The 18,468-nt window shown below is 42.8% G+C and overlaps 1 protein-coding gene across 6 annotated transcripts in view; it reads left to right on the forward strand.

Annotated features, from left to right (window-relative positions):
* Window positions 1-18,468, forward strand: part of LOC149068947 (glutamate receptor 2-like) — a 159,046-nt gene that overhangs the window by 92,676 nt on the left and 47,902 nt on the right. For 4 of the 6 annotated variants that reach the window (XM_089250309.1, XM_089250311.1, XM_089250313.1 and 1 more), the window contains 2 exons: window positions 14,237-14,305; window positions 16,236-16,322. In XM_089250309.1, the coding sequence (XP_089106435.1) occupies window positions 14,237-14,305; window positions 16,236-16,322 (156 nt within the window). Of the gene's footprint in view, window positions 1-10,446; window positions 10,666-14,236; window positions 14,306-16,235; window positions 16,323-18,468 lie in introns of all 6 variants that reach the window. The other 2 variants (XM_089250308.1, XM_089250310.1) reach the window with 2 other exon arrangements.

Below are 18,468 nucleotides of genomic sequence, written 5' to 3' on the forward strand. Positions count from 1 at the left end.
TGCCAAAATAAAACATGGGCCATGATACTGAAGTAAGTAGGGTCCGTGTTAAACACTATCCCCTTAAATAATTGAATTTCACTCTCGTTCTCAATTTTCATATTTTATTTTTAAGTATGAGCATAATTTTTCGCACATAATATAATCTATGCATTCCTAAGTGTCTGTATGATTTCTTCTTTCTTTCGTTCGCTTCTTTTTTCCATTATGTAAAAATACAGGGTGCATAACAAACAGGGGGGGGGGGGTTACAGGCATTTTACTGGTGGACCGTTGATCCTAGAGGTATACTTCCAATTTAGAAAAAGTTTCCAAACAACGTGTAGTGCTCAGATGTGCCATTCATGTTTCAAGGGGTTGTATGGTTATTCAAATAAGAAAAAATTGACTTTTTATACAGTTCCGGTGTGCCCGAAAACCCAGTTAGACATCAAGAGAGACAGGGCAACAACTTTCTAACTGGGTTTTTGGGCACACCGGAACTGTATAAAAAGTTAATTTTTTGCTTATTTTATACATAGCATGGGAAAATATGAACGACCGGGGTGCTTCAATGATTAGAGAGAAGAGATATAATTTTATTTACAAAAAATATGTATATATACATATACAGTCAAGGAGCAAAGGAGGGGTGAATCAGGAGCCCTCCCCGGTCCAGCACCTTCTTCTTCCGCCTAGTTGCGTACCAGCACGAGATGAGCTGTCCTTACTAATATGTGCCTGTTCAAATACCGTGAAGCGGTTCTTTTTGTTAGGGTACCCGCTGAGGAAGGAGCCGCGGAAGATAAAGGTTTGAGACATTGATGGATAGAATTTGTGATAGTTTGGTCATTTTTTTTGTCGCGCCCAGGTCATTTTCTGCACACGAGGGCTAATTAGACCGGGACCTACAATTTATTGCCGATTCCGAACGGCAGGCTTGTTTTGATACTTATTGAGAGGTTGGTGCGCTAACCCCTCAATGGGGGACTCCCTGCGGTCATGTCGCCGTTTCTGTTGTACCCCCGTGTCAGGAAAGTTTCTGACAAGGACGAACCCCGGGTATCGAACTCGAGACACCTCTAAACATCCTTTGGCACTTCAGGCGAGTATCTTATCGACCTGGGCTACCCCGCCCTCCTAGAGATAATTCGCGCACCAGACCCGCCTGCTTTCATCGGGCCACTATAGGTTAAGGGCAGGGCCGTCATTTCAACTTTTCCAGGGAGGGGCAAAGAACATGCACCATGCACTCAATGTATGAATGTGCGTGTGTAAAAATGATGATGATATATATATAATTTCTAGTGTATTTTCTAAACCCGGAGGCGAAAGGGCAAATGACGGGCCTTTCCCCAAACCAACCGCAGCGCCCTTTTCCCTAAATCAACGCTTATCTGCGGCTTCCCCAAAGCAGTTTAACAAAGAATAAAGTTTTGGCAGGGGCGCCGGGGTGCGCAGTTTCAACATCCCTGTACTAGGGTAAGGGAGCCGCGGAATGCAATAGTTTGAGAACCACTGGGTGAAAGGATGAAATTTGCACTCCCCCCCCCATCCTCTGGTCCGGTGCCCGGGGGCTTCAGCTGCGGCCCTGCTCACGTGGAAAACAACTTGAGCAACAGTTGTAAGAACAGCTTCCAATTTCAGCTGTATCAATTTCAAGAGAGAAGACCAATGTATTCACAATCGAATGCCAAACAATAAACCGATACGAAATCACGTCAAAAATAACGTCGATGCTCTACAGCAGCGGTCCTCAACCGGTGCTCCGCGGAGCCCCAAGGGTTCCGTGTGCACCTCCCAGGGGCTCCGCGGTGACTCGAGGAAAATGAAATGAATCAGTAAAATTTGATAGATAAGTAAATAAGAGAGGCCTACAAAGGTTCTGCCATAAAAATTATGTACAAAAAAGGGGCTCCTCGAGTCAAACAGGGCTCCGCCACAGAAATTATATACTAAAAAGGGATCCGCGAGTAAAAAAGGTTGAGAACCGCTGTTCTAGAGAATTCTTCAAAGTCTAATAAACATTACGAAATTTCAAGCTCAATCACCGCAATATTCATATATATCTCTCTCTCGGGGAGGAAGAGACCCGCGGAACTCCGGTTGAGAAACACCCGGAGTCAGTCCAACGTGGGTTCGAGAACGTAAACAAACCCACATGCTTCTTAAAATCTCAAGGGACATTAATGTAAGGGGGTGGTGGGGAGAAGATGAAACCGTTGAATTGGTGTAAACAAAACTCGATGGCGTATGTGATTCATAATCACCGTGAAGTTTGGACGACTACATTCGGGGGGGGGGGGAAAGAACTCGAGAAAATGTCAATAATAAACATACTCACCCACTATGTGTCGGATGCACAACACTTTATCACCAGCCGCAATGGAGGCGGGACGACTCTTTTTTCTTGTTTTGGAAGCGACACCGAATAACGCTTGAAACGATCACCAAGGAAGTCCTGTCCGTCCGTCCGCGGTGGAATCTCCGTAGAAAGGGTTTGCCGATACTCTACTGCCGTCGCTCTGGATAACGTTTCCGTACGCGTCCGATTCGTACACGTGATGTATTTGATGGAGGAAGGTGTGAGTGGGGAAGGTACACACACAACGGATTTGCGAAAAAAAAAAAAACAAACCTATATGACGTGAAAACGCGTCACTGGTGGGCTTCTTGGCGTTCGCGAAAATAGTGTTGTTTTCTCCCCACTGATGGACCGATGCTGAACGATGATTGGTCGATATATTTCGCCGGGACATGTCTGGTAAGAGTCAGTTATAAACTATAAAACATAAACGAACCAGACGACAGGGCGCTGATTCGTTCGACGTACTCGTGATAAAAACCGTGCGACAATCAATCGTGGTTTTGATTGGCTATTTTATAATTCATAACCTTTTCACCCGTATACAGTAGATATTTCATTTCTCACTATTTCTCTATTTTGACGTCATAAGCTACCCACCAAAAATATGGTCAATCAATCTTTTTTTTTTTGACGTTGAGTTTGAATCACCCTGTATATACGCAACTAATGCATACGTGAAGTCTCGAGACTTCGATCTTGCTGCCGTCTAACGGCGTTTATGCGGAGTACTGATTTGTATTATTTAGCCGTTAGATGGCAGCATATTCTATGTATCTGGAAATTTTATATGTAAAGAAATTTAAAATTATTCATTGCAAAAAAATATTTTCAGGGCACGTAAACTGCTATTTGGGGTCAGTGAGTAGTCTTTGCATGTTCGAAGGGCCCGAGCTAAAGCTCTTGAGCATAATTTATATTTAAAAAAGTATTAAAGTGTGTGAAAAAAAAATTGTGCAACTCTGAATGTAGCCTTTTGTAAATACCTGTGACCCCATTTTATTCATGCAAGTGCCCCGGGCAGGCCTGTCATTTGGGAGGGGGTCAGAGGTGGGCCTTTGCCACCCCTGACTTTGAAAATACACTAAAAATCATATATATTTATACATACATGGAGTACACGTTCTTTGCCCCTCCCCGGAAAACGTTGAAATGACGGCCCTGGCCCACTGATTTTGGGCCCTGCCATATGTGCAAGGGCGTAACGGGGTGGGGGGACTTGAAGGTGTGGTCCCCCCCCCCCGAAATGTGAGAAAATGACCGAAAAAAGGGAAAAAGATGGCCAAATCCATTGTTCTGTCACTTTGGTCCCCCCCCCCCGAAATGAAAGTGGTCCCCCCCCCCCGAACGAAATTTCTGGCTACGCCCCTGCATATGTGCACATGTGTGTTCCAGAACATCCTGTATATGTGTCACGGTAAATGTGGTAAATACGGCTTGGAAACGCCTAACTTTTTATCTTTTGCTCCCAACACAAGATGGAGTTGATGTCAACTTTCGCTTTTCTTTTCTTGTGTATTTCTTATTATTATTATGTCTCTCCCCTTCTCTAAGGGGAGAAATGTGTAAGAGTGTATGTCACAACTCTCCAGTGGGAGGTTGCCTGATGTCCCCTGCGTGTTATTGCGCGCATTATTGAATCACCCTTCTTAAAGAATTAAAATTTGTTGAGTTTAAAAACACAGGTGTGTGTTTGAGTTCATGGTATTGACCACGGCTATTATACATAATAACCGGTTATTATGCATACTTACCAAGCATTTTCATAAGTTTGATAGATATCCCTAAATTTATCACTTTTACCGGCGATTATGCATAGTACCTAAGCGTCGTTGGTAAATTTTATAAGTACTAAAAAATTAAATACCACTTTTACCGGCGATTATGCACAATACGCAACTGTCACGTCGTTGGCAAACATGATAAATCGTACTACAGTAAAACCCTTCCTAACGGGCACCTTCTCAGATGCTGTCACCCCCACTTTTACGGCCGAATAATTTTCCCATGTAAAAGTATGCATTTCAAACCCCTAATTATCGGTTACCCCTCCTTTACGGACGGATTTTTTTTTTTGGTCTCGTCGGCGGGAGAGTGGGCCAAAAAAGAGAGATTTTATTGTATTTATTAAATTTACCAACGACGCTGAGGTTATTATGCATATTCGCCGGTTAATTATATCCTGAGTGATGTGGTGGTAAAAATGCTGCTCTACCTTCGCGAGGGTTGCCGTCACGGTCCCAGGTTCAAACTCGGAGAACATAAATTCGATATTTTTCCTAACGAGCCAGAGGCAATCACCAATAGATGGCGACTTCTCTTCCAACCAAACTCATTGATGGCAGTAAATTGCAATATAGCGGTATGACCAGAGTGTGGTGAAGAGGTAAAAACGTTAAATTTATCAATCTTACCAAGACGATTGGTACGTACGCATGATAAAGGTTAACATGTATATTTTCTAGCATGGACAGGTCTTTGACCACCTGCTTACTGTTTACGTTGAGACAGAGGGGCGCGTTCTGGTTGGGAGGAGGAAGAGGTTGACATGTATAATATATATAAATGATTTATTAAATTTACCGTAGCATGTACAGTGATACATACAGTTAAACTCGATTATAACGGGTTCGCTTGTAGAGTCCCGATTAATTCATGTCAACCTCGGAGACTTTTTCCGCATGTGTGGTACCTACACTTCTCTCTTTCTGAAGGTTTTCGAACCATTCCATGTAAAATAAAAGATTCAGCTAATTTAAAATGCATTAAAAGAAAGAAAGGGAGCCCATGTTTTTTCAGAGCACGCGTTCTTTCAGTGAAGCATCGAGCTGAACGCTCTGGACGTTCTAGGAGATTATTTTTTATTATTTCCATCTGCATATATCAGACAAAGTAATGAGCCGACCAAATCACAAATCCACGGATTGAGACACCTACGAACTCGATTGGGTTGTTGCCAAGACGAGCTTTTGCACACTAAAGCTGGTGTTGGTTGAGTACATACCGGAAAATATAAAGATCTTCAGCATCTCTCCAGGGCCGTCTTAAGAGCATCATGGGCCGCCGAGCCAAGTGATTTTTCTGAGGCCCTACGAGGCAAATTCTAAAAATTTCAACTAATTCTAATTTTTGTGAGGCTCCTCTTCTCCTGAGGCCCCCTGGGCCGTGCCCGGGTGGGCCCATGCGTTAAGACGGCACTGCATCTCTCATCTTTCCTGTAGATCCTCATTTATCCAATGATAAGAATTCATCATAATAGGATCCTTATTTTGGAGGGTATAACTTCGACAACAAGCTTATAACATGTTTCACCCATGCAGTTTCAATAGTACTACTCTGTACGTTACATTCTCTAGCATGTAAGCATGATTTAACATGTATCAGTACACTCCCCCTCCCCCTTACCTGCCCTATTTCTGAAAAAAAGTATCGTATCGACATTTATATGTAAGAAAAGATTCACCTCCATCTTTTGCCCAAGTTTCTGTAATGGCTACAAGATGAACGTCTTCCATAGCAATCACAGTTTACGAGAAGTCTTTTTTATTTCCCAAACTTCTAGCATTCATTGAAACACGTTTCAATATACCCCAATTAATAATAACAATGTGGATTGATTTTCAACAGTACAGTCGAATCCCGTTTTAAAGAATACCGTTATAGCGAAAATCTCGTTTTAACGAACACTTTCCTAATCCCTCAGATAAGTACGCTTAGGAACAATGCAAACAGCCTGAAATTCCTTTATAACGAAATTTCGTTATAACGAAGTGATTTCTTCGGTCTCTCTTGGAGTTCGTTATAACGGGACTCGACTGTATTTATTTGTGAGCCTTGCGTCCGAGTGGCGGACAGGAACAGGGAGTGAAACCGATGAAAACTGAATTGGACAGGAGGTTGTATTGGACAGCTTTTTGCTCAAGGACGAGCAGTAATTGGCACCGTGCTAGCAGCTATCTGGGCACTATTTCTCCTGTAATTATAGAGAAATAGATGTCCAACCTCCTGTCCAATTCTCTAGTAATTAGAGAAATAGACAGACAGGAAAAAAGATAAGTAAGAAAGTAATCAATTTTTGTTAATTAACATTACTTAATTAACTCTATCGTAATTACCAGTAATGCGAGTTTTTCAGTATTTCATTTCCTTTTTCGTCGTCGTCGATAAAATAAAATAAAAAAAATCAATTAAATTTTTTCTAATTTAGAGAAATGCATTGGATTTTTATGCTCTAAAAACTTCTGCTCTATAAAAAAAATGCATTTATGCTATTAAAAAACTGTAAATATGCCCCCGTAAAACGAAAAATATGTACCAAAAATTTTTCCATTCCTATCTCAAATTACATTGTTTTAGTAAAATAATATGATAATGAGAAATGTTGACTATTTTGAACCATTTCTGTATGAAGAAAAATTCTTCGTTTAACTAATCTCATCGAGGCAAAATTTCCCCTTTGAGTTGTTCCCTCATAAATTCAGAATGGATGTGCTGCCATCTATAGGTAAAAAACCTAGCCAAGTACTGTATTTTGCTTTAGGAAAAAAGCATCGCACAAAATTAAAAAAAGTTTACAAATTATTGTTTTTATTTGATAAAATCTCTCAAAATTTCCCACAAACACTAAAAAATCCCCCAATTTACAAATTTTTCCGATAGGGGCCGTTCAAGTATTACGTAAGCAAATTTTTAGCCATTTTTGACCCCCCCCCGTCAGCAAAAGTCAGCAAAACGCTGACCCTCCCCCCACCTTGTCAGCAAAATTTCGTCATCAGCTCTGCCCCTCTGAATCCCAACTCATATTTTCATAAAGGGTGGTTGATGACGTAAGCATTATCCAAACCCCCCATCGATAATGACGTAATACTTGAACGGCCCCATACCGATTCAGATAATTAATCTATTTACAGCCACACATGCACCACCACTGTCGTTGAAGGGCACGTATTTTTATTTTAAAATTCAGTGTCATTGCTGTGATTGGTTGAGAAACCCGAATTTCAGGACTTTTTTTACGAATCAGAAACGACTTTTCACTTCTAGTGCATAAAAATCCGAGTCCTAAGAGGTCTCATCAAAGTGGGGAACCGAAAAAAAGAACCACTTTGAAGCGGAGTTGGAATAGCGATGAAAAAATTTACTTTTCATCGAAAATTATGAAATATTCGGGTGACCATACGTCCCGTATTTCCCGAGACAGTCCCGCTTTTTTCTGTTTTTTTGGTTGTCCCGACTTTTTAGCGAAGGTGTCCCGGGTTTTAACGTTTTTTACACGAAGCTTACTTGAATTTTTATTCTTTATTGAAGTCGAAGGATGAAATTATTTTCCCACTCATAAATTATATTATGATAATTATAAATAATAATATTAATCTATCGCATTTGTCTTCGTGAAGGTTTTATTTCGTGGAATTCATTTAATTGCTTTATTTCCCGCCACTCGATTTTTTACGTAATTTCTTCAATATTTGGCAACTTTGTTCACTTTTGGCGGCATTTTTTTTGGCGATAATTAGCGATATCCCGTATTTAGAATTCCAATTTCCCGTATTTCTTTCGAGAAAATATGGTCAGCCTATGAAATATGCAAAATATGTCTTAAAATTTTGAAAATATGCTCTACTATCATGTAAACATAGCGCGAAATGTGCAAAAAATAAAAAAAAATTGCAAAGAACATAGAAATTCGAGCCCTAGTAATTAGAAACGGGCATGAAATTTTCGGATCGGAGTAAATCGGAGGGGGGGGGGGCGGCTATTTTTGTGAAAGGGGCAGGGGGTGACAGTTGCGGCTACACCAGGTCATGTATTTAGTTGCGCCCCCCCCCCTCTGAAATCCCGATATAATGGAAATATTTATGAAAATCCAAAAAAAATAATATTATGAAATAAATATTTATGAAAAGCAAAAAAAAAGCAAAAAAAAAGAAATTGCTCCCACCATGGGGGAAGGAAGGAGTGCCCCCCCTGCGATTATTTCTCCCGCGTCATATAGGAGAGTGGCCCTGAACAGTGCCTTGTTAACGCAAGGGCCCGCCCATCCGAACATCATATCGATCGGTAAAACATTATTGTGTTAGACGTACGAGAGTGGGTGGGGGGGATATTCGAATGTCTATCATTTCTCGATTCCATCGATCTATCCACCACGGGAGACACGGCTTTGCTTTCTGTTTTATAACACGCACAGCGGCGTGTGTAACGGAAAATGCGGCACGTATGGTCACTTTACTTATGAGAACTGAACATGATTAGAGGCGGACCATATTTTCTCGAAAGAAATACGGGAAATTTGGATTCCAAATACAGGAAAATATGGGACATCGCCAATTGTCGCCAAAAAATGACGCCAAAAGTAAACAAAGTTGCCAAATATTGGAGAAATTACGTAAAAAAAATCAAAATGGCGAGAAATAAAGCATTACTGCAAATTGCACAGTGGATTTAAACGAATTCCACGAAATAAAACGTTCACCAAGACAAATGTGAGAGATTAATATTTTTATTTATAATTATAATTATCATAATATAATTTACGAGTGGGAAAATAATTTCATTCTTTGACTTCAATAAAGAATAAAAATTCAAGTAAGCTTCGTGTGAAAAACGGGTAAAACCGGGACACTTTCACTGAAAAGTCGGGACGGTCAAAAACAAAACAGCAAAAACCGGGACTGTCCCGGGAAATACGTAAGGTCACCCTAAACATGATGGGAAATGGGAGGTAAAAAAGCCAATCCGATATCGAGTCCAAACCTTCTTTTTTGGTATCGCGCTGTTTCAGGTCATCATTCGTTCGGTCTTGGGCCATCCGACAGTTAGGAAGGAACACCTGAATTCAAAAAGCCATTCGAACGGACCTCACAAAATCGGAGCAAAATTCTTTCCATGGGTAAATATTGACATTATTATTATTATTATTATTCCCTACCGTTAATAATAATTAAGCAACCCCCCATGTACGGGAACATCTCGAATTCCACTCATTGGTTGTATATGACCCAAGGGTCGGTAAACAAGGATTTCTTCGTCCCGTAAACGAATATCTGTCATTCGGGGACGATTTCAGGAGTAGTATTTGTCGATATCGTGCGCTAATTTAACGGTTCAGTCAAACTCGGCTATAACAACATCGAAGATTCCGTGAATTTTTATTGCTATAACCGAAATGACATTCCAAACGGAATTGCCGTTTTCGAGAACTTTTCGTTGGCGAAAAATTCAATCATATACAGTGCGAGAAACTATTACTTCAGTATGACTATGGGTGACCATATTTGATCGGGGAATAAACGTGAAAATGTCATAAATGCAAGGTATAATCCCAAATTTTCACCAAAAATATTATCGGCTGTCAGAGAAATCGCCAAATATGGCCAACGACTAACCCTTGACGAGAAATGCAGTCGTAGAAAATATATGCTGTGGTTTTTAAAATCAATTTTAGGCGAGGGGGGATTAACATTTCAAATAAGAGATGAATATTTATTGCCAAATTCAATTTTACACAATATGTTAATTACGGATTTACCTCCATTTATGATAAAGAACTAAAGTAAACTTCGTCGAGGAACACGGGACGTTTTTCAATGGAAAATGTCGGAAAGGGCGAAATCACGGGAGAATGCAGTAGTGTCCCGTATACGGGGCCTGTTAATTAGGAGCACGTTCGGGGAGTGCTAAACGTCTTAAAAATCTTTCCATCTTTAGGTGCCAAAAACGCCATAAAATGACGTAAACTGTGTCGTTGTATCCGACAAAGGATTTGGCATTTCATCGACGTTAAGCAGTGGCGTATTTATAGGGGACTTAGCGTGCTATAGCCCCCACGGCGGCAGGTTGAAGGGGTGACAAATTGGAGGAGGGAGTGGTCAAATTAGTAGAAGGGAAGAAACATTCGTGTATCCCACAGGCAGGAAAACCCGTAAATCCTCCTCTGGTTATAAGCAAGATTTATTAACGTTATTCTCTAAGGGAGGGGATGGGAGGGGGGGGGGGGACAACCCAGACCACCAATTTTTTACGTTATTACCGAGTTGCCGTTATAACCGAGTTTGACTACATTTGTGTTTTTTTTTTCTTTCTGTTTTGTTTATTTGAAGCAATCGGCGGCTATCCAACGACGAGCAATCGACATCAAACGACGACCATCAGAGGTAGAGACGACGGGACGCCGCCCCCGCATCCCCCAGTACACACCACGTATCTGCCTATCGAAATGTCGTCATCGACTTTCCCGCCAACGAACCCGGGGTACACGGGGAACGCCAGAAATCCGTCCAGCAGATCGACGCTGAAGCGATATCTTGATCCCTTTTGGAGTAAGCATATGATCCCCCCCCCCCCATGGATTTTCTTGAGTGTAATTAATCAATGTGTAAAGCAAAGCGCCTCTGGCCCACACCCGTCGCGCTACGCGGTCCCGAGCTGCGCTAAAACCGATTTTTTTTTTTTTGGGTGTGAATACTCAAAATCGACCTATAAAATCACCCGTGCTATAAAATCAAAACAGTTTCTTTGCACGGGTTGGAGCGGCTTAGAGCTGCGGGCGTGGACCAGGCTTAGCTGTGACCCGTTCAAGTCACATTTCGTGCGCATCTAAACGCGTCCCGTTTCTTCCTAACCTCACAGAATCACTCGGCTTACACTGGTCACAGGCAGTGATTTCCGGAATGATTGCTTCAGAGAAAGTGTACTATATTAGAGTTAGTCTAGGCCAGTGTTTCACAACCGAATGCCATATGCTCCCCCCACTCCCCCTGTGGCCCTGGGATATTTAAAATGGGCTACATGGGCGGAAAATCATATGAAAAGGAAAGCCAGTACAAGTGATGGGTAGGGGGCACAGAGAGCTGTGAAGAAATAAAGCTTTCAAGCGAAATATATAATGCTGGTATGTCTTTCAGAATTCAGTAGAGCTGCCCATAGAACCAGGGTCCATGGTCTAGGGCTAGGTCTATTCATGGAGAGCCTAAAATCTGGTACTATGATTTTCGAATGTAAGTATTAGCGGTTACTTCTAGCTAAGTATTGGGCCCCCCCAGAATATCACTTTGCCCGGGAACTCACGATGTTGAGACGGCCTTGCATAAATCCCCCCCCCTCCCCCCACAAGAAGGAAGCTCACTGAACTCTAGCCCAGGGTAGGCGTATAGCCAGGGTGTGCGCCCGAGTGGTGCAGTGGTAAGATGCTTCGTAACACAACCTTTACCAGTCAAAAAATTTTCCCCTTCGGGGTTCGTCTCCGGGCTATACTGTTGCGCACGCTGGTCTGGTAGGATGAACGATGGGACTTCGACTTGCTCTCTGGCTTTGGATGGATGCTGATTGGGCGACGCTTGCATGGGGAGGGGGAGCGCGAGTGTGATGGTGAATGATGACGGGGGTGAGGGCCAGCGAGCGGCGACGATCCGTCACCCCTGGTGGCTGCCGCCCAGGGGGGATCTGGGTCGAAGGGGGGGGGGCGCTAAGCCGCTCGTGTGACGATGTGTTGTCAAAGTTTCCACTTCAACCCACTTGAGACGATCTATCCTTTAGGTACAACAGGCAGTAAATCGCCCAAACGGGCCTGGTCAGTTGTCGGCACTAGTAGTAGGCATAATAGTGGTAAGATTCTCATCTAATAACAAGGTGTAAGGTTGCAGTCGGGTTCTATCCTGGTGATAGAACATAGATAGCAAGTGCTTTCTTTAAACGGAGACAGAGGCTACCAGCAGTAGATGGCACTCCGACTCGACTCGACAGCTATTACATTGCTTCGAGACGATATGACCAGAGATGGGTGCGTTAAAGCCTAGGGTAAGAGTGGACCCTTGGCGATTGCGTCGAGGGGTTCGATTTATTGTGTGGATTTGCTGAATACCGTCCTATATTTTACGCAAAACTATTTCTCATATAATTTGGCTCTTAGGAGCCTACCTGTTCTGAGATCCGTGCATGGCCCAGTGTTCCTGAGATCGATTCACTTACCTCTCTAAGGCCAGTGTTTGTTACTTTTAGGAAACAGCAGAAACAGTCCATAGAATCAAGGCATCTTTGCAGGCCAGGGCACATGCGGATAGGGCTGCTTCTAGGATAGGGCCACTACTACGACTACTGAACCAGACATGTAGCTCGTCCAAATAGTCCGCGTTGTACTAGCCGCACCTCAAAACCTGTTTTCACACGGGTTGAAGCTGCTGGTGTGGATCTGACTTGAATTTTTATTTTCATCCAGCTAAGTACGAGACTCTGTGACATTATTATTGTGGCCTCCCCCCAACAATGTCGAGACGGCCCGGCATAGAATACCACAGGAGGAAAGCTCACTGAAACCCAGGGGGACTTGGAATTCGACCGCATTAAACAAATTTTGCTGTCTATCAATTTACTCATAAAGTCGATCAAATAAGTAGGAAAGGGGTCCACTCTCGAACAGAGTCATTTTCTCAGGCGATGGAGAGGAGGGCGATTGTGCTATAATCAGGTAGTCGAAAAAATTAGGCAAGAACAAGAGACGGGTGGCAAAACCATAAATCTGCCTTTGCTGCGGGATAAGGGCCTGGATAAGGCCCGCCCCTGGGGAAGGGGGGGGGCACAAGAATAAAATATTGTCCAAAGTGGGCTGCAAACGGTGAAGAAACACTGGTTTAATGCGCCTAGAGAAGGTATGGAGGAAAATTCTTTGAGATTTATTTCAGTACAGAAAAAAAATTTCAAACTTTTGTCGATAGAGAGCGCTGCACGGAAGCAAATAAGTGGAAATATGCAAATCAGAGTCCTATAAAATGCAGGGCGTACAATTATCAGCTCGTTTCTGAATTTTCCTGTTACTGGTGATTACATTAAGGTTTTCGTTGTAATGTTGACATTTGTGGATAAAGACACCAGACTGTTCGCCGGCTGAAGCTTTAAGAGCGTTTCGGACACAGAAGAGATTGAAGAAAGGTTCTCAGAACCAATCATTTTCGTCCTATTTTCGACAAAAATTTGAAGTAATTTTTTTTTTCTGTACCAAAAAAAACTCCTTCATGAGAATAACTTTTTCGCCAGCCCCAATGAAATGCTGATTCCTTCAATTTTTATGAATTTTTTAAACAATTTACGAATTTATGGGACACACACACGCACACAGTGGCCTATTTACGGGGGGGGGGGCTTTGCTTAGCCTAAGGCGGAACTTTCAGAGGGGTAGCGGCGAATTTGAGGAATGATTGGCCAAGAAAATTAGTAGAATGTGGAGAAATGCGGCAAAATCTGTATAACCCTGAATATATCCGCCTCTGCCCACACAGAAAGGCACTAGGTCAGCGAGTGACTAAAAAAGTGACCTAGAGAGTTTGCAAGCACTCGAGTGAGCAAAAGAGTGATGAGATATGAGCAAACATGTGAACGACTAAAAGAGAAGACTTCACTTAGAACGGTGTGTGAGCATGGGAGTGACCACTGTGACCACCAAGAGTGACTGGGACACACAGATGTACTTGAAGGATTTGGGGAGGCCAAGCGGCGGAACTATAGTGCATGCAGGGTGACGAATTTGAGGAAAAAGAGTAGTCAAAAAAATTAGACTAGTGTTTGAGAAGGGCTGCGAAACCATAAATGCGCCTCTGAACACTCACGCAACAACAATAATAATGCGTTCCGGCATGTACCAATTCGTTAGAAATTCCGCAGGTGAATGTGCACGAGGTGCATGTACGGTTGAGTAGTAAATACTTCGTAAATGAACTATTCTTGGTGGGGGGAATGGCCTAAAACGGATAGGAAGAGTCTTCCCTATTTTCATTATAGTTTCAATCTCTTTGAGTGTTTGGGGTAGTAAATACGCGAAGAAGTAGTAGATTATGTGAAGATGATGATGATGATGATGACTATTATTGTCACTATATTTTTTGTTCAATATTAATTTAGGTCTCAGTTCTACAACAAGATGGTATATCCTCGCTTCGTTGGCAATCACGTTGTTTTGCTTATTGCCAGGTATGTTGTTCCTTTGTATTCATGTTATAGGTCTTGATGTATTTTGTCGATATTTCTTGAGTCGGGGATACCCGCTGAGCCCGGATCCTCGAAGAGTTTTTCCAGCATGGCCCAGCCGCCAGGTGAACTGCTTACATCCCGCAAGGGACAGAGTGGGGGCCATGTTTGGTGTTGGTGTAAGTGTGGATTCACATCATCTACAGACACGGCATGCATTCTCTGGCATGGAAATGCCCGTCTGCGCCTGCGCAGTCACGATACGATAGATATGAATACGCTCCATGGTTTTATGTTGAAGAATGTTTGCCGTGTCTGACACGACACGGTGAGTGTCTGCAGATGTGAATACACACTAAGGGGCTTTCGTCTAGAATAGTGTTTCCCACAAAGTGGACGATATGGCGATGGATTGGTCCAAGGGGGTCCGATGAACCAATTGGTCCATATCACAAGCTCTGGGTATAATATCGTGCGCGGAGAAAAATTGTTACCGAAAATTCACCTACGCGCAATATTTTTAGGCAAGGAAGGAAAATTCAACGACAAACGAGTCATCCACAAAGTGAGATAGATAGTGAGTGAGCCAGTAAGCAAATGGGCAACTTAATCAACAGAGTCGGGGAGTTGGTTGGTGGGTGAGGAAATGAGTGAGCGAGTAAGTCACTCACATATGGTCACTCACTCTGTCACTCACCCACTCACATGGTCATTCATACGCTCACTCTCGCTCACGCACTTGCTTACTCAGTTGATAACTCAACCACTCGATCATTAATACGGTCACTCACCCAATCGCTCATATATTAATTCACTTGTTCAAAGACTCGGTCACTCACTGGTGACGAAGTATTTTCAAGTCTGTCAGTGAATTTTCCCAGCGGTGTATTTTCCTATAGGTGAATTGCTATCGGTAAATGCACAGTTGAGCAAATGATTGAGTGAGTGATCAGGTGAGCATAAGAGTGAGTAGTGAGCAGGTGAGCAAATGATTGAGTGAATGAGCAGGTGAGCAAATGATTGTGTGAATGAGCAGGTGAGCAAATGATTGTGTGAATGAGCAGGTGAGCAAGTGAATGAGGAAGCTACTGAGTATGCGAGTGAGCAGGAGAATAGTAGAGTTTAAGCCTCACGTCCTGGAGCTCCAATCATAGGGTTCGAGGGCCGGGGGCGCCGGACCGGGGAGCCTGTAAATCCAGACCCTCCGGCCCGGCGTGGCCGGCTCTCTCCAGCGTGGTCCAATCCCTCCGGGTCTTACATCCCACCGGGGACAGAGCCTGGACCGCGTCTGGCCTTTCAGCAGGAGAATAAGCAAGTGAGTGAGGGAGCTACTGAGTATGCGAGTGAGCAGGAGAATAAGCAAGTGAGAGAGGGAGTTACTGAGTATGCGAGTGAGCAGGAGAATAAGCAAGTGAGAGAGGGAGTTACTGAGTATGCGAGTGAGCAGGAGAATAAGCAAGTGAGAGAGGGAGTTACTGAGTATGCGAGTGAGCAGGAGAATAAGCAAGTGAGAGAGGGAGTTACTGAGTATGCGAGTGAGCAGGAGAATAAGCAAGTGAGAGAGGGAGTTACTGAGTATGCGAGTGAGCAGGAGAATAAGCAAGTGAGAGAGAGAGTTACTGAGTATGCGAGTGAGCAGGAGAATAAGCAAGTGAGTGAATCACTCAGCCACTCGCGCGGTCACTCATACGGTTACCCACTAAATCACTAGCTAATTCACGAACTCCTTTGGTCATTCACTCGCTTGCTCAACCACTCACTCACTCACCGGCGACGAACTGTTGCCGGTGAAAGTCACTTTTGGCCACAAGCATTAGTCCTCCCCGGGTTCCCTGCAGCACACAGTATGGCCGCGTGTATTGTGTATATTACGTAAGTACGCATGTATTTATGTGCCGGGTGACCAATCAAATAATTTTGTCTTTCATTCCAGTTGTGTACATGTTTGTCGAAAAGAGCATCTCGGCGGCCACTACTCGGGTCTCGACGACTAAGCAATACCACAGAATTCGGGAGCTCGGTGAGTATCACATCATCACAATACTGTACTACCACAGTAGAATATGAACTGTTCATGCTGTGTGTGTATTCCGGTAGTATCTTCATCCCCCCCACCGGAGTCACGAGCACCCGAGTTTTTTTTTCTGAGACGCAGGAGCACCCATATGGTGACAATGCCATAGTCCAATAGTGTTCGATCTTTAGCAGATGAGTGCGGGGCCACTTCATCGACCAAGAAAACGTATCGCGGGGGTTTCTTGATCAAGTGATCTGGAACAGCGCCGCAGGTTACGTAAGTGATCTGGAAATGCATCGAGTGGCAGCGCTGTCTTTAGGTATGGGGCTCGCCCACTCGGGCACGGGCACGGGGCCCAAGCGCAGAAACGGGGTGCATGTGTGGTGTAGCAGTAGTAGGTAGGGCCTCCAAAAAATGGCTCGGGGATCCATGATGTTCTTAAGTCAGCCACCTCGTTGGGCAGTTTGCTTGTTGTGGCGTTGTATTTGTAGTTTAGCTTAAAGCTATTTTCAACCGGCACTGAGTGGTCTGATCATTGATCATTTTTGTCGCACCGCGGTCATTTTCTGCACACGAGGGCTAATTAGACCGGGACCTACAATTTATTGCCGATTCCGAACGGCAGGCTTGTTTCTTATACTCATCGAGAGGTTGGTGCGCAAACCCCCTCGATGGGGGACTCCGTGCGGTAGCAATTTTTTCGCTGCGGTCAAGTCGCCATTTTTTGTTGTACCCCCGTGTCAGGAAAGTTTTCTGACAAGGACGAACTGGGTATCGAACTCGCGGCACCTCTAAACCTGAGTCGTCTGATGGGGAATATATTTATAAAAATCGAATAAAAAGAATGATTGCTCTGGGGTATTTTTTTATGAATTTTTGGGGAGGGGTGTGCCAACCCATTGCCCCCACTGAAAAGAAATAAAGTCGAATTCAGTTATAACCATCCAAGAGACCAAATCATACATGAGGAAAAATACCCGCGAAATTAAATTTTTTAAAACTACACATTGCTGTATAACTGAAGAAACTGTAATTGCATAAATTTGCTGTTGTGTCTCAATCGTAAGTGTTCTTATGTCAATCCTTTCAATTTAACAGGAAAAACGTGATTTTAAACATATTTAAGACGGTCTTAACGTCATTTGGTTTGTGCTGATTGGTTTCTATATGCAATCCAAGCAGATAATGTATGGGGACTTCCTCTAAGATTGACACCACATCTTTAAAGTCTTTTTAATCTATACTGTAATGCTTCCTATTAACTGCCCTACTATGTAAGCCTGCTGCTGGCCTCCAACATCCCAAATAATTTCAATGCAATTTTCCTATCCTGCAAGAACAATGTTGTGGACATTAGAATTTTAAATGGCGTATGACCACATTTAAAGCAATTTAAATCCGTTTATTTGAGACTCACTGCGTCTGCTGATTTCTCAGAAAAGTGCAATAAATTCTCACGCAAGTCTTCACTTTGAAATGTCCATAACCCGCTCAATGCGTATCTTTGTATCTGTCAACCTAAAATTTATGGTTTTTAGTGTTGATAATACGCATGCAAAACCAATTCAGCGACACATTTTTCACAATCTGCAAAAACCTCGTGGATTTGATAATTGGAAATGATGTCTAAATGCCAAAGATTTGCGGTTCGAGTCAAAATGAAAATGCCAAATAATTGAAATTGTGCTTCGTATAAATGAAATATTTTAATATTGAAAGCTATATATATATAGAGGTTAATCGTAACCGTAGTCAAACGTCTCATAAATGTGAAATTTTGTCATAAAACTGAGAGTGAGGCCCGAATCCCCTTGAGCACAAGTGGAATTTCAAGGCATTTACGCACAACCGAGAATGGCCCCTTATTTATATTTTCCGATGGGCTTGAAATCCTGATAATGAATCATTATTATGTTCACATGAACAGTTTTGTCACTGCGTTACGCAATGACAAAATCCGTATCAAAACAAAAGTCTTCCACACAAGCAAACGACAGGTAAGATCGTAAAAAGTGAATTTTTCCACACTGCACTTTATAATAATGTGCTGCCATCTAATGTCAAATTTAAAAGTGACTCATGTGGTGATGGTGAAGTTCAAAGTGAAAAAAACTATATTCTTTATTCCGCTCAGTTCCTTATAAACAAA

The sequence above is a fragment of the Pholcus phalangioides genome, unplaced genomic scaffold (assembly GCF_987345545.1).
Source record: "Pholcus phalangioides strain wild (caught in Gottingen) unplaced genomic scaffold, Ppha-v1.0 ptg000024l_1, whole genome shotgun sequence".
Lineage (NCBI taxonomy): Eukaryota > Metazoa > Arthropoda > Arachnida > Araneae > Pholcidae > Pholcus > Pholcus phalangioides.